This window comes from Molothrus ater, chromosome 30 (assembly GCF_012460135.2).
Source record: "Molothrus ater isolate BHLD 08-10-18 breed brown headed cowbird chromosome 30, BPBGC_Mater_1.1, whole genome shotgun sequence".
NCBI classification, from domain to species: domain Eukaryota; kingdom Metazoa; phylum Chordata; class Aves; order Passeriformes; family Icteridae; genus Molothrus; species Molothrus ater.
The window spans coordinates 78,497-93,072 of NC_050507.2; the positions used below are offsets into that span (position 1 = coordinate 78,497).

At 64.3% G+C, this 14,576-nt stretch overlaps 1 protein-coding gene across 10 annotated transcripts; it reads right to left on the reverse strand.

The window, feature by feature from the left end:
* Window positions 1–159: 159 nt before the first annotated feature.
* Window positions 160–14,179, reverse strand: PCBP2 (poly(rC) binding protein 2). 10 transcript variants are annotated; one of them, XM_036399727.2, is made up of 15 exons: window positions 14,032–14,174; window positions 11,792–11,909; window positions 11,422–11,445; window positions 11,271–11,303; window positions 10,915–11,031; window positions 9,605–9,736; window positions 8,923–9,051; window positions 8,446–8,520; window positions 7,032–7,118; window positions 5,907–5,948; window positions 4,855–4,927; window positions 4,354–4,392; window positions 3,419–3,471; window positions 2,708–2,877; window positions 160–713 (listed from the first exon to the last, which is right to left on the reverse strand). In XM_036399727.2, the coding sequence occupies exons 2-15, from the start codon at window positions 11,858–11,860 to the stop codon at window positions 677–679; spliced, it is 1,080 nt and encodes a 359-aa protein (XP_036255620.1). In that variant the 5' UTR covers window positions 11,861–11,909; window positions 14,032–14,174; the 3' UTR covers window positions 160–676. The 10 variants fall into 10 exon arrangements, with proteins under 10 accessions (XP_036255620.1, XP_036255623.1, XP_036255617.1 ...); XM_036399720.2 differs by lacking the exon at window positions 160–713 and adding an exon at window positions 1,408–2,005 and having other exon boundaries at window positions 14,032–14,177; XM_036399730.2 differs by lacking the exon at window positions 7,032–7,118 and having other exon boundaries at window positions 14,032–14,175.
* Between the last annotated feature and the right edge of the window lie 397 nt (window positions 14,180–14,576).

The following is a 14,576-nucleotide window of genomic DNA, read 5'->3' on the forward strand; positions in this document are numbered from 1 at the left end:
AACTGGGCCATACTGGGAGCACTGGGTTGGTCCTCCACCCTCTGGAAGGATCCCAAACACCAGCTGGGGTGGTTCATCCCTCTCCAGAACCAAACTGGACCGTACTGGGAGCACTGGGAAGAGCCAGAGGGGTTTTAAATAAAGACTGAGACAGGCAGATCCATTAACCAAAATATCCTGCAGGTTCTATTCACAAGGAAAAGCTCCAGTCCATCTTTTTATTCAGTTTTTTTTTTTGAAAAATTTCCTGACGTTACAGAACTAAACTGAAATGTTTTTTTTTTGTTTTTTTTTGCTTTTTTTTCGTTTTTCTTCCACTCTTACATTTCATGACAAAAACAGAAACTTCATGAGCCGAAAAAACGGGGAAAGGAGGGGAGAAGGTGCTGGAGGGTGGGGAGAGGAGAGAGAGAAGCTTTATAAAACTAAGATTTGGGGTTCAGCAATTTTAAGAGCTGAACGAAGGAATTAAAATGCTTTTAATTTGAGAAGGGGGGGAAAAAAAATATAACCCCGAAAAACAGAACAAAAACGAAAAAACAAAAAAATTGAAACAAACTGAACCTGGTGAGTGGCGCGAGGCTGGAGGAACCGAAAATGTACAAACTAGTTTAAAACCTGGGTCGGTGCTAAGGGGCCGCAGATGGATGGCGAGGCGGGGGGGTCCGGGGCCCCCCTAACTGCTGCCCATGCCCCCGGTCTCCGAGGAGAGCCTGCAACGAGAAAAGGGCGTCAGAGGGACCCCCCAGCGCCGAGACGGGGTGGGAGGGACGCCCTCGGGGGGCAGAGGGGCCCCACGGGGACCCCCCTCGGGAGGGGCTGGGGGTGCAGAAGCAGCCGGGGAAGGGAGAAGCCCCCCCGCCCGGAGGGGTCTGGGGGTGCTGGGGGTCTGGGCCGAGCAGGGCGGGCTCTGCTCCGAGGGCTCGAGGAGGGGGAGATCCACGGCCCCCGGCGGGGCAGGGAGGAGGCAGCACACGAGGGGGGTGCAGGGAAGGGGGGCACCTCCAGCAGGGACCCCAGGGGTGCAGGGGGGCCCTGGGCCAGCAGGGACCCCCAGGGGCAGCCCCCCCCAGCCCGGCCATGGCGGCTCCGGGCTCGGCCTCGCTGAGCTTGGGGCTGTGGGTGGGGGTGAGGACCCCCCCAGGCAGGCAGAGGGGACCCCGGGCCGGGCCCGCTGCGGCACAGATCTACCAGAGCAGATTCTCACCGTGGCAACTTTATTACAGGTACAGACAGTTACGAGAGGACAGGTGAGGCCCCCAGGGCACCGGGGATGCAGTTCCCCCTCCCCCAAAAAAATCACGGAGTCCCTTCCCTCCCTCCGCCCCCTATCCCACCCCAAACCCCACAGCTGCACCCAAACTACTCAAAAAAAAAAAAAAAAAAAAAAAAAAAAAAAAAAAAGGGAAAAGGAGGAGAAATGGGAAAAAAAATAAAAAAATAACAAGCAACAACTAGAGGCAGGCAGAGAAGGAGTTGTGACCGCTCACAGGACAAGGGGACACAGTCTCTCGGCCAGCAAGGAGAGCTCTGCTGCTGCCACGGCAGCGCGAGCTCGGTACAAAGGAAAATTTAAAAAAAAAAACCCAAAAAGGAATAAAAAAAAAAAGGAAAAAAAAAACTGGTGTTGCAAGTCTCCTCTCCGGGGTCCTGGTGCTGCCACCCCCTGGAGCAGGCTCAGTACGGGGAAAACCTTTGCTTCTCGGCTTTGAGTTTGTTAGTGACACAGGGCACGGCGGGCGCCGCGGCGCCTTTGGCCGCAGACACGACATTTAGCGCCAGGAGAGGGACAGGTTTCATGCCAAGCAGACTGGAGACACAAGGGGCAGTCGGAAGAGGGTTGGGGAGGCTGGAGGGCGCGTCGGAGGCCCCCGCGGTGGCGAGCGAGGGGGTGGTGGTGGAGGAGGAAGAAGAAGAAGGGGTGGAGGGTTGAGAGAGGTTGATGCTGAGGTGGTCAGGGATCGTGACGGAGGCTGCCTGGGAGGAGGGTTTAGCGCTTTCTAAACTGTAACAGAGGAGAAAAGGAAAAACAACAACAAAAAAAAAAAAAGAAAAAAAAGAAAAATAAAAAAGAAAAAAAAAAAAAAACACGGGTGTGGGTGGGAGGGAAGGAACAGCACAAAATGCGAAAAAAAAGCACAGGACAAACAGCAAAAACGGCGCAGGAGCCGAGCTGGGGAGGAGGAGGAGGGAGGGAAGGAGGGAGGGAGGGAAGGGATCGTGCTGCCAGGCCTGGCCCGGCTGCACATGGGACCCCCACACCCCCCAGAGGATCCCCGAGCGCCAGGAAGGAGCCAAAGTCCAGAGAAAAGCTCCAGCAGCTGCTGCGGAGGGAGCAGGGACACAGCCCAGGGAGCCCGAACCCAAGCAGCCGGGAGATGCCACTGCCAGCTCCAGGCAGGGAACAGGGACAGGGGACACCGAGAGGACAGCCCCGGAGCAGAGCCAGGTGCTGCCAGCAGCACCAGCAGCGCTGGGATGGCAGCGGGACAGGACCGGGCAGCCCCTCCTGGCACCCCTCGGGGTGGCACAGCAGAGCCAGGCTCCCCCCAGCCCCTTCCGCACCCGGCAGCATCCCTGGGTGGCAGCGGGGAAGGGACAGCAGGCACGGGAGGGCACAGGGACGGAGGGGGGACAGGGACAGGCCTTGCCTCATGCGGGGCACGGGCAGGGAGGGAGGGGGGCACGGCGAGGCCCTGGCACTCACCTGACATTAATTAGATACTGGGCCAGGCTGATGCTCGCTGCAGATCCAGTTATGGTCACCTGCCTGTCAGTAGAGCCTTCCACGGGGTTGGCAATCTTGATCTGAGCCCCGGACATCTGGCGGATCTCGTTGATCTTGGCGCCCTGACGCCCGATGATGCAGCCAATCAGCTGGGAAGGGACAGGAAACCGGGTCAGCTCGGCCTCACCCTGCCCTGCCACCTCCAGGGGGGACAGCGGGGAAATTCCTGCAGGGAAAGTCCCAGCCCCACAGGCTGTCCCAGCCCCACAGGCTGTCCCGGGCGGGAGGGGACGACACCATCTTTGGACGTGTCCAAAATGAACGGTGAGGATGTGGCCCTTGGGGACATGGGCACACGTCCTTGGGGACACAGTTGGTGGGGGACAGCTGGACTTGGTGGCCTTAAAGGCCTCCTCCAATTTTAACAGCCCCAGGATTATGGGATACCTGGGAGTGGGGTGTTAGTTGGAAAAGGGGGGGGTTAAGGGATTGAAAAAAGGCTTTATTGCCTTGAAGATCACTGGAATGGGGACAAGGGACGTAGTCGCAGCCAGAGTGGCCCGAGGAGGGGGTTTGGGACGCAGCCACGAGCCCACCACAGCCTCAAAGGCAAGGCCAGAGACCCCAGAGCCCTTGTGAGAGGGGCAGACCCTGGGGAGCCGAGGGGCAGCCACGGCCCGGGATACTCACATCGTTTGGAATGGTGAGTTCATGGGAGGTGGTTTGGGCAGAGGCATCCAAACCTGCTCGGAGACAGAGAGAGGGGCCCGGGTGAGGGCGGGGCAGCCGGGGGGTGCAGCACCCCAAGTGCTGCCAGGCTCAGGCTGCTGGGAGGGCTCGGAGCCGGCGGGGCGGGCACAGCAGGCAGGGGGGGCCCTGCAGCCCCGCTGCTCCCCAGCCCTGCCTCCCTGTGTCACCCCCAGGCCTCTCCCCTGCGTCCCCTCCATCAAGGCGGGACAGTCCCAGAGCAGGGGCTGGCACGGGGCGCTCCAGCCGGGCACTCGCCCTCCACTCCCACTCTGGGTCCGGCTTTCAGAGCTCCCCTCATCCTCCTCCTCCTCCTCCTCCCTGCTGCCCTGCAAGGCTGTGCTAAGGCAGGCACTGGCTGGGAGGCTGCTCACACCCCACACGGGGCTGAGCTCATGTGCCTGGGGTGTTTTGAACACACTTTTCCATTTCTCCCCCCTTCCCCAGCCCGCTCCCTGCGAGAGGGAGCAGTGGTGGTGGCCTCAAGCGCTCACTGGGGCTGTGGCAGGGGGACACAGCAGGTGACACCCAGTGCTGTCCCCCGACTCCTGGGGCAGCTCTAGCTCCTGACAGCTCCAGCACCTCCTCAGCCGGAGGCTGCTCCCCTCTGCGTGGTTTTTTTTGGGGTGGGGAGGAGGTCAAAGCTTGGGGCCCACAGCTCGCTGGGACAGCCGAGCCTCCACCCAGTCCTGCTGCTCTCCACTATCCAGCTGTGCTCCAGGGCCCAGGCAGCTGAGCCAGGCTGCACCTCCAGCCCTTCTGGGGCTCCCCTCAACCCCTTTCCCCCCCATCCGGGCAGCATCTATCAGGGAGAATGAGACCCCGGTCAGCATCAATACACAACAGAGTAACTACAGATGGTGTGTTTGGATCATTACCCCAATAGCCTTTCACCTCTGCAGAGCTGGAGTCAACGCCTGTTAAGATACAAGTCACAATGAGTTTGGCTGTCTCAAGTTTAGTTTAGAGCTCCAAATGGGTAATTTGGATTTTTTTTCTTTCTTTTTTCTTTTTTTAGGTGGCTTGGTTGTTTTCCAGCCATCTTAGCGAATCCGCAGTGAATCTGGCGCAGTCAGCAGTTGCCTGCTGTGGGCCTGGAGCAGCCGGAGGGGAGAGAGCGGGTGCTGCGGGCGGGGGCTCCCAGGGCGCTGGCGCAGCTGCGAGCACCAGGCAGGCAGGGAGGGAGGGCAGCAGCGTGGGCGGACGGATGGAGAGCTGGAGGCCCTGTCCCTGCGGCCCCAGACACGTCCCAAGAGCAGTGGTTATTACCTGGCCGGGCCCGGGCAGCGTTTGGGGTTAGGTTTGTGTGAGCTCGGCCCCCGGGCGGGGCTGGGCCGCGGCCGCGCGCGAACGCACACGGAGAGAAGGAGTTTTCATACCACTGAATCCAGTGTTGCCATGAGACATTGGAAAGTGTGACTGTTGCATTGCCAACTGGTGCAGCTTGGTCAGCTAAAGGAGGGACAAGGGAAGACAGGGAGAGGGAGAAAGAGAGAGAGAGAGAGAGGCTGGCGTTAGCCATTTCCCAGGGCCGGGGGCAGCACTCGCCGCGCGCACCCGCACGGACGCGGCCCCGCGCCCACCCCGGCCCCCGCGCGCTGCCACGGCCCGGCCACGGCGGGCTGGGGGCTGTGCCCACCCCCCCGGTGCAGCGAGGGCTGGAGCAGCGCAGGAACAGAAGCAGAGAGGAGCGGGAGGAGGGAGCGGGTGCCCGGGGCACGGCGGGGAGCGCAGGGCGCGGGCACGGAGCGCGCTCGGCTCCGCCGCGCCGGCCCGGCTTCCTCGGAGCCCCCGTCCCCCGCGCCAGACCCCCCTCGCTGCCCTACAGGTGCCAGGAGCAGAGAGCAGCCCCTACGGGATGAGGATGGGTGCCAGAGGATGGAGGTGTCCGACAGCGCCGGCCGCCGCTGGGATGGGCCCTCCGCTCCCGGGCGGCCCCGCCGGGCTGGGCCGGGGCCAACCCCCCTCCCCGACTGCCACCTGCGCCCGCTCGCCGGGCCAGCTGTCCCCTGCCCCGGGAGAGCCACCGTGGGGACACGGCCACCGCGTGCTGGCTGGGGGGGGCCGTTCTCGTGCCAAATTGGGGGGGGGGCGGGGGGGCAAAGGAAAAGCCAGAGCTGGTGTGAAATGCCAAGCCAGGGAGAGGTGGGTTCGGAAAAAAAATACAAGGAGGAGGGAAGTGTCAGAGAGGAGGTGGGGGAGGATCCAAGGAGAGATCTGAGGCCAGATGGAGCTGGCTGCAGGAGGGCCAGCTGAGGGGGGTGAGTGGTTTTTTTTGGGGGGGGGGGAGGTTCTGGGGAGCTCAGATCAGATCGAGTATTCAGCCCCAAGCTGAGCCAGCTCGAGTGGAGAAAGCATGGAGAAAATTTTTTGGAAGGTGGGGGAGGAAAAGGGTGGATTTCAAGACAAGAAGTTGTAAATAAAAACTTACATCTGGCTGTGGAATGGCATACTGTCCTTGAATGGTATAGGCCTACAAAAGGAGGAAAACAGTCCTATTAACAACCATCGGACAGCCACCCAGGGACAGACAGATTTCAACTAGCCAGGAAGTCAGAGAGCCAAGGTGGAGAGTTCTCCGGGGCGAGGGAAGTGGGGCAGGAGAGGCGGGGACGGATAAATGCTGTCACAAGCAGTTTCTAGGCTGGCGGTTACTCGAATTGGCCTGACGTGGCGGGTACGGGGAGGGGGTGGGCAGAATCGGTGCCGTCCCCCCCCCAAAAAAAAGGTGGCAGACAAAAAATAAGGAAAAAAAAAAAAAGAAAAAGAAAAAAGGAAAAAAAAAAAAAAAACCAACAAGAGAACGGCTGGGATCTTGATGAAGATGTTATGGTGTGGTGAGTCCGACAATGCTGCTATCCCTGCGCCCCCGCGCAGGCAGGGAGGATCCAACGCCCCCGCCGGCCCTGCTGCTGCTCCTGGCCCCTCTCTGCCCCGGCCCGGCAGCTCCCCCGCCTCCCCTCCCACCCCCAAAAAAAAAGTTTTGCCCCGTTCCGAGTCCTCTCGTCACTCCACACGCCTAGGACAACGTCGCCGGGCAAGCTACAGGTCAGTGCTGGCGCTGGCTACCACTGCTCACACGGCCCAGTGCTCGGAGGGGAACGAGGCGAGGGCCTGACCTGCCACAACTCCGTGTCCCCGAGGTTACAGGGGACAGCCACACACTCCAGATTCCTCCTGAAGCTACCCAGAAAGGGCGAGGCACTGGCTGGGGCCTGGCTGGCTAAGGTTTGGGGAGGTCTGGGGGGGCCGGGCAGGTGGGGGCGGGTGGGAGAGGAGGGGGAGAGGGGGGTACACAGCCTCACTTCCAGGTCACCGGAAGAACTGCAGCCCAGGCTGGAATTGGCCCAAGTTCGTTGCCATGCAGTGGCTGCCGGGTGGCCTGCGTGAGGAGAGGTTGGTGGGCTCAGAGTCCAGTTCCCAGTGGACAGGAGTCCACAGCACAAAAAGCCACCGTTGTCGGTTTTGGGGGACGGGGACAGGGATGCCACCCTTGTTGGCAGTCTCAGAGAGGCCAAGGATTGAACGGGCCGTGGAGACTGAACTCCCCTCTCACCTCCTGAGGTGGTCCCTCCAAGTCAGAGTTGAGGCACATGGATGGGGCGGTGTGGGGGTAGCTCGCACTGCCGCTGCTGTACCTGTCCTGTGGATAAATTAGAGGACTTCAGTCTCCAGGGCTGTCAATCCGAAACCTTTCGCTAACACCAAACTCAACATCCACATTAGCTCAGTGCTGATCGAGGGCTCGCCCTGCTCTACGCGCGACTCTGAGCTGCAGACAGAGAGCGCAAGGCCCACCGGGAGCGGGGCCCGGGGGCCGCTGCGGGCCTGGGCCGGGGACGGGGGCGGAAAGAAGGAAGGAAGGGGAGAAGAGGGGCAAGGGGAGGGAAGAGATGCGTGGCTGTGGAAGCCTGCTCCTCACTGCTCTAACGGGGAGGGGGCCGGCTCCCGCCCCGCCGCTGGCCGGGGCGCGGGGGCTGCCCCCGGTGCAGAGCGGCGGGAGAAGCCGTCGGGGAGGCGGGAGGGGGGGGCTGACCGGGTTCAGGTGGGGAGGAAGAGGCAGGGAGAGGGGCAGGGGTGGGGAGGAAGGGGACGGCGGCAGCTCCGTCCCCAGAACAAGCGTGGCGGGGCTGGGAGAGCGGAGTCAGGCCTGGCTCTCGGGGAGGCCGGCAGCAGCTACACCCCTTCCCTGACCCCCTTCCCTGCCTACTGAGGCCCCCACTGACCAAGCCAGGCCCTGCCCACCCCGAGGGGCGTCCCTGGCACAGGAAGGCAGCGGATGCGTTGTCGCCATGGTCTCTCCGAGCGTTGGGGCAGCCCCAGGGGCGCAGGGTGGGAGCAGCTGACCCGCACCCGGGCCCGTTACAGCGGGACAGGATCCAAGGGACACCTGTCCCCTGTAAGGTGGCTCGGGGCAGGGCTCGGGCCACTGCCCAGCTCAGCGCAGGAGGAACTAAAGCCCAGTCACCTGACACTACTCCTATCTGACACCCTCCCCTCCTGAGAGACGAAGCCTTTGCACACCCCAACCCTACCCGCGGCACAGGCTGAGCCTTTGCACCCCAATAACCACTGGCAGAGAGCAGAGAACCCCCAACCTCCGGGCCAGTCACCCACAGAGGTCACAGCGAGTCCTTGGAGCCAGCCCGGGGCAGGGGGGCAGAGCCCGGCTTAGGCAGCTCGGCCCCGTTCAAGCCCCCACTGCCGCCACCACACTGGCAAACGGATTTTTTGGCCGGTTAATTCAGGAGTGTTTTCCAGCACCCTCTCCTCCCAAATCGGCCGTTTTCTTTGCCTGCTGCCCTCCCGCAGCAGGGGCAGGGGGCCGAGGCCCAGCAGAGCCCTTGGGGCCGAGGGCACAGCGTGGGTGACGGGCACGCGGAGCGGCCGGGGCGCGCTGGCAGCTCGGAACGACCCCTGCCCGCCCTCGCTGCCCACCCCGCACCCCAGGAGCAGAGGAGAGGCCTTACCTGGCCGCCTGCAAAGATGACGGGAGAGCTGGATGGCTTGGGTCGGTACGGGATGGTGACACCCTTCGGGGGAGACTGCGTGACAGGCAGGGAGGACAGGTCAGGCACCTCGCGCCGCTGGCACTGGCAGCCCCCTCCCCACAGCCCACACCCCCGGGGCTCTGCTCTGCACCTCCAGCTGGCCCTCTGCTGACCCAGGGCAGCGAGACTTCCTCCCCACCCTGGGCACAGGGCCGAGGGACGACACCCAGCAGCACAGCAGGGCCGTGGGTGACACCATGAGCTGCTCTCGAGGCCCTGCTCGACCCCGGTTTTAAGCAGCTCCGAGCCTCACCTGGATGAGGCTGTAATCCCCAGCTATCCCTTTATCCCCCAGAGGCTCCTTTCTTCTCCCTCCCCAGCACTTCCACCCCTCCAAGGGCAGCAGGATCCCCTGCAGCACCAACTCCCAGGGACAGGCCCGGGGAGGGGCCCTACCTCAAGCATGACGACGCAGATCTGTTTGACGCACTCGATGATGGACTGTGGGATCCCAGCGATGGTGATGGCTCGCTCAGTCGAGTTGGGCAGCATGTCCCCTGCCACCTGGACCTGTGCCCCCGTGCTCTGCCAAGTCGAGGGTTAAAAATAGCCCGTCAGACCCCGGGCAGGGCTGAGACCTCCGTGACCAACCCTGTGCCTGGTTATACATAGCCAAAACTGCCCCCCCAGATCCTCCTGCCCCCAAAATAAAGTCCTTTAATCCCAGCTAGATACAATTCGGTCACCAGGAGCCTGAGGCAGCAGAGGGGGACCTGGCCTCAGCCCTGTCCCTGTAACCCAAGCCAAGCCAGCAGAGTTAATCTAACAGCACCCAGTGCTAAATGGCATGGCCAAGGGCAGCGCTGGCCTGGAGCCCATCTCCCTCTCCAAAATCTGAGAAAAGGCTGGGGAGAGGGCGATCAGGAGCCATGGGAAGGGGGGAGCAGGAACCCCAGTCTGTGAGAGATAGCACCAGGCAGAGAAGAGTCTGGCCTGAGTCTCAGTCTGCCAAGCACTAAAATACAGGGAGCACCGAAAACTCCCAGTGGTGCCACATCCCATGGGCAGGGACAACACAGGGATTTGCCTCAGGGACACCCGAACCCCCGTGGGTCCCCACGGGCTGGGCAGCACGCACCTCTCGGATCTCCTTGATCTTGCAGCCTCCTTTGCCAATGAGGGACCCGCACTGGCTGGCGGGCACCACGAGCCGGAGGGTGACCGGGGGCCGGCTGGCAGCTGTGCTGTTGGTCATGGAGCTGCTGATGTCCTGCGAGGAAGAGGAGGTGTTGAGGGCTCAGCCCTGCGGTGACGGCACGCGCTGGGGACGTGCCCGGCACAGGGACAGGGAGGTGACGCTGGCACCAGGCAGCCGAGGCCAAGGTGACCTCGGGGCTTTCCCAGGACTCGCTCAGCAGCCCAGAAAAAACACAGATGTATTTTGGGGAAGCAGCAGCCAAACTCTGCTGCCTCAATGGAAATGGGTTTAGGCACTGGCCCAGGCTGGGTGCCACCTCAGCCAAGCAGGAACTGGTGCTGGAGGGGGCTCGGGGACTCCACGGCTCCAGGGTCAGCACAGAGCCTCCCTCTGCACCAGGGATCAAGGCAGCAGCTCCGGGAAAAACAATCCCGGCGCCGATTACAGCGGTCATGTGCTGGCAGGGGGAGGGGAGGCACAAGGCCAGGGCTCAACTGACCTACTAAAGCAAAGCTTCAGCTCCAAGGCCGGTGCCCGGAGCGCTGCAGAGCCACGCAGCCCGTGGAGGACTCTGGCTCCCTGCATTCGGCACTAACAGCTCCAAGCCCTGCAGCCTTTACGCTGCAGCGAGGGCAGGGGAGTTTGGGGACACAGCTGCCAGCACAGGCTTGTTTGTCCCTGGGCAGTGTCCCAAATCTAAAGGGCAATAGAATTTGTACCACCACAAGCAAGGTGAGGGCCACAGAGCTCTGCCCCACACCAGGCGAGGAGCACTCCCAACTCCTGCTCCCTCCAATCCAGAAATCTCAACATCAAGCCCTGAGAGCAGGCTCTAACACCTGCAAGATCCAGGTTATGTAGCAGCAAAATCCTCCCTGGAAGTCACTGATTTAACAGGACCAGGGACACGATGCAGCTCCTGCAGCCCCATTTCCTCCCTGGCAGGGCCGGGGAGAGAGCTGAGCCCTGGCGTGTGCTGGGGGGAAGTGGCACCAGCACCAGCAGAGCCAGGGGGATTCCAAGCCCCGCTCTGCTCCACGCTGTGGGCAGGAAGTCCCTGCGGAGCCCTGGCTCCAGCACTGCCTGGACCTTGCCCCAGCACGGCACCGGACAAAGATCGGGGCCAGGCAGGGAGACGCCGGCTGCCCATGCAGAACAGCAGCCCTGGGCCCCCCGGGGCCACGCCGGGGTCAGCTCTGCCAGAGACAAGGGATAAACGGGGCAATGACTGCAGGGGGCCGTGGACACACCTCTTCCAGTTTGTCAATGATCATCGCAAAAGCTTTGAAGATGGCGTTGGTGGGTCCCGCCAGGGTGATGATCCGCTCGGGGCAGTTCCCTTCCGAGATGTTGATGCGAGCTCCGCTCTACGGGGAGGCAAACGCCACCTCAGTGCCCGGGATTCCTGCGGATCCCCCGCCGGGGACAGAGCCCTCCCTCCTCCTCCTCCTCCCCTCCCCTCCCTCGGCTCGGGCAGCCATCTTCTCCTCCTCGGCTTCCTGCCGCGCCTGCCCACAGCTCCCGGCATTCCCCGCGCCATGCCGCCGCCGCGCCGCCCGCGGAGCCCGCGCCAGGCCCGCCATCCTGCCCCGCTGCCGGCACTCACCTCCTCACGCATCTTCTTCACCGACTCCCCTTTCTGTGAGGGAACAGAGAAGGGAGAGAGGCGTCAGCGCCGCGGCGGGTGGGCAGGGAGGGAGGGAGCGGGACGGAGAGAAGGGGAAAGGCAGGGCTAGGGGAGTTTGTTCCTCACTTACCTTCCCAATGATGCTTCCCACCTCCTGGGATGGAAACAAAAGCACCGTTAGTCAGCGTTTTAAAAACTCCTGGAGCCCCAAGCCTAAACTCGGCTCTTTTCACAGTCAAAACAAGCTCCTGAGCACTTGAGTTCTGCCCCTCAGATAACCGGGGTTTAACCCAGTTGTGCTGATCTTGTTCCCACCTTCACTCCCATTAAGTCGTTCTGCCCCCCCCAGTAATTATTTCCTTTGCTGGGTGCGCCCCAGGATCTGCCCAGGCACCTGCAGCACATTCCTAGCCCCACAGCAGCTCCAGGAGACCCCACGGAAGCGCCCAGCCCACCCCGTGCCAGGCCAGGGCTCCAGGCAGGCGGATGGGGACACGAACCTTGCCGTGCATGAGTAGCCGGATGGTGAGCGTGACATTGAGACCCCCTTCGATGACTCCGGTGTCCATGGTGGGCAGCGCGGGGTCAGCTCAGGCTGCAGCAGCGCTCGGGCCTCGGCTGGGGGGAGAGGGGCTGCGTGAGTGGGGGGCTGCGACCTGAGGGGCTCTGCCAATCCCCCCCAGCCTGTCCAGGCAGGATTCCAGCCTCCCTGTGCTGCTGCGCCCCTCAAATCACCCCTTGAAGTGTTGGGACAATCCGTGGTGGTTTGGCTCCTCCTCCTATGAATTTCCAGAGCTGAACTGGCCCGATCCCACCTGGAACCAGCAACTCTTGGGGTCATGAGGGTCCTGCTCAGCCCCTGCCTCCTCCCAGCCCTGCTCCTTGCAGGGGTTTCCCTGAGGGACAGCTGAATACTTCAGGGTGACCCCCGGTAGCACTGGGGACACAAATGGTTCCTGGACACAACCAGGGATGCCGAGGGGACACTGAGGACTAATCGTGGTCCCTACAGATCCGGGGAAGCCGCTGTTCCCTGCGAGCCCCACACTCTTCCCAGCCCAAATCTTCCTGCAGCTGCCCGATGGGAGCAGGCACCCCAGTCGCAGGGGTTCGGCCCGCTGGACAGCCGGGATTGTGGAGAAAATAAACGGCATCGGCGTTCCCGAGCCCGCGCGGGGCCCCCCGGAGCAGGTTCCGAGGCGATTCCCTCAGACCCAGATAAGGCCACATGAGCGCACGATCAGGTTTCAAACCACCTGAGTCGGCAGCGGTTGCAAAACAGCCCGGCCGGCCCCAGCCGAGCTTTTCATAGGAATCCGGTAAATAAACTCCCATTTCGGCCGCCGCTTATGCCTCATCAAAGTTTAACCACGGCCGAGGCAGGCCCGGGGCCGCGCTGCCTCGCTGGCACCCAAGGGCTTTGCCGCGGCCTGCATGAGACCGGCCCGGCATTCGCCGGTTCGGGGAGCGGAGTCCGGGATCGCAGCTCCGACAGCGGGGCGAGGGCGAAACGGGCCCCGAGCCCGCCCGCCCCGGCAGCCCGGGCCCGTCCCGGGGACAAAAGCGGCCGAGCGGCCCCGCCGGGGGTGACGCGGGCCCGGGCCGGGCTCTCGGCGAGGCCTTTCCGCAGGGAAACTTCCCCGAGCTCGGCCCCGCGCCGGATCCCCCCGCCCCCGGCACCTCCGTCCCAAAGCCGGGGACGCGGCTGCTGCGGCGGGGACGCGGCTCTGAAACGAGCCCGTCCCTGAGGCGGGGACGCGGCACCGGAGCCAGCTCAGCCCTGCGGGGCGGATGGGGGGGGGGAACCGGGCAGGGAGTCCCGGCTCCAAGCCGGGCCGGGGGGAGCGGAGCGGCTGTCCCGGAGCGACCCCGAGTTGCGATGGAGCCCCCGGATGGGGCCCGATCACAAGGCGGGTGAAGGGGATTCCGGGCCGGCGGCTCCGAACGGGGCTCGGAGCCCGGCGGGGGGAAGCGGCCAAGCGCCGGGAGAGCGGGAGGGCCGCGGGGAGCGGGGGGAAAAATGGGCCTCTGCATCCCGGACCGGGCGGCGGCACCGACCCGGGGCTCCGAACCCGCTCTGAACCGGGCACCACACTGTTCGGCTCCGGGCAGGCCCGGGGGGAAGACCCGGATCCCCCGGGGGGGCGGCGGCCCCGCGCAGGCCCGTCCGTGCGCCCCCTTCCCGCTCCGGCGGGGGGAAAACAACAGCGCGGGATGGCGGAAAAATCGGGCCCGGGCGGGAAAAGAAAAAAAAAAAACTAAAAGAAAAGAAAATCAAAAAATCAAACTCCAAGAAAACGGAGTAGAAAGAAAGAAAAAAAAAATTCTCCCCACGCCCCTCGGGGCCCCCCCGCAGCCGGCCCGGGCGGGGGGCGGCGGCGCCATGTGACGCACGCGGCGCCCCGAACCCCCCCTGCCCGGTTCCGGCGGGGGGGGGGAGCCGCGGGGGGGGCGGCGGGAGGCGGCAGCAGCGGCCCCCGAGCCTCCCGGGGCCGTTTGTGCCCCCGGCCGGCGGCGCGGGGCGCGCGGGCCGCACAGGCCGCACAGGCCGCGCAGGCCGCGGGCGCCGTGAGGGCGCGGCCGGCGGGGGGGCGGCGGGGGGGCCGCGCTGAGGGCCCGGCCCGGGGGGGATCGGACCCGGATGGCGGCCGGGGGGGCGCGGGGGGCCCGCGGGGAGGGCCGGGGGACGGCGGTGGGGGGGCGATGGGGGGGGGGGGGGGGGGCGGGGGGTCGGGCCTACCTGTGTCGGCGCCGGTAACGGCGTTGGGCGAAGGGCGCTCCGGGCGGAGCGGGAGGAGGGAGGGCGGGAGGGAGGGGGGGGGAGGCGGGGAGGGAGCGCGGCGGGCGGGCGCGCGGGATGGCGGCGGCGGCGGCGCGGGCGCGGCTGCTCCGGCTGCGGCGGCCGCGGGTCTGGGAGGGGGCGGCGGGCGCGGCCCGATTTACACCCGCCCCGACCCGGAAACGCACGGCGCGCGCGGGGCGGGACGGAGCGGCCGCCGCCCCGCACAGCGCCCCCGTGCTTCGGGGAGGTCCGGGAGGGGACTGGGGCAATGGGGGGGAACTGGGGGGCACTGGAGGGGCCTGGGGGGCAATGGGGCAGCAATGGGGGCACTGGGGGAGCTCTGGGGGAAATAGGGGTAAAGGGGAGCGAATAAAAATGTCCTAGAATTGTGTATGGGAGCTATGGGGCAAGTGGGGGGCAATAGGAAGGGCTGGGGGGCAATAGGGGCAGGGGGACACAGGGCAGCCCGCGGTTTGTGTCCCCCCCAAGCCCAGGCCCCCTCG

Bases quoted from the DNA above. Each gene is read 5' to 3' on its own strand.
- PCBP2 (XM_054517710.1), bottom strand. From the start codon at position 11,860: ATGGACACCGGAGTCATCGAAGGGGGTCTCAATGTCACGCTCACCATC. The intron at 11,446-11,791 runs GTTCGTGTCCCC...TTTCCATCCCAG, and splicing joins GGCTACTCATGCACGGCAAG to GAGGTGGGAAGCATCATTGG. The intron at 4,393-4,854 runs GTATGAAAACTC...GTATCTTAACAG, and splicing joins TGGCAACACTGGATTCAGTG to GCGTTGACTCCAGCTCTGCA.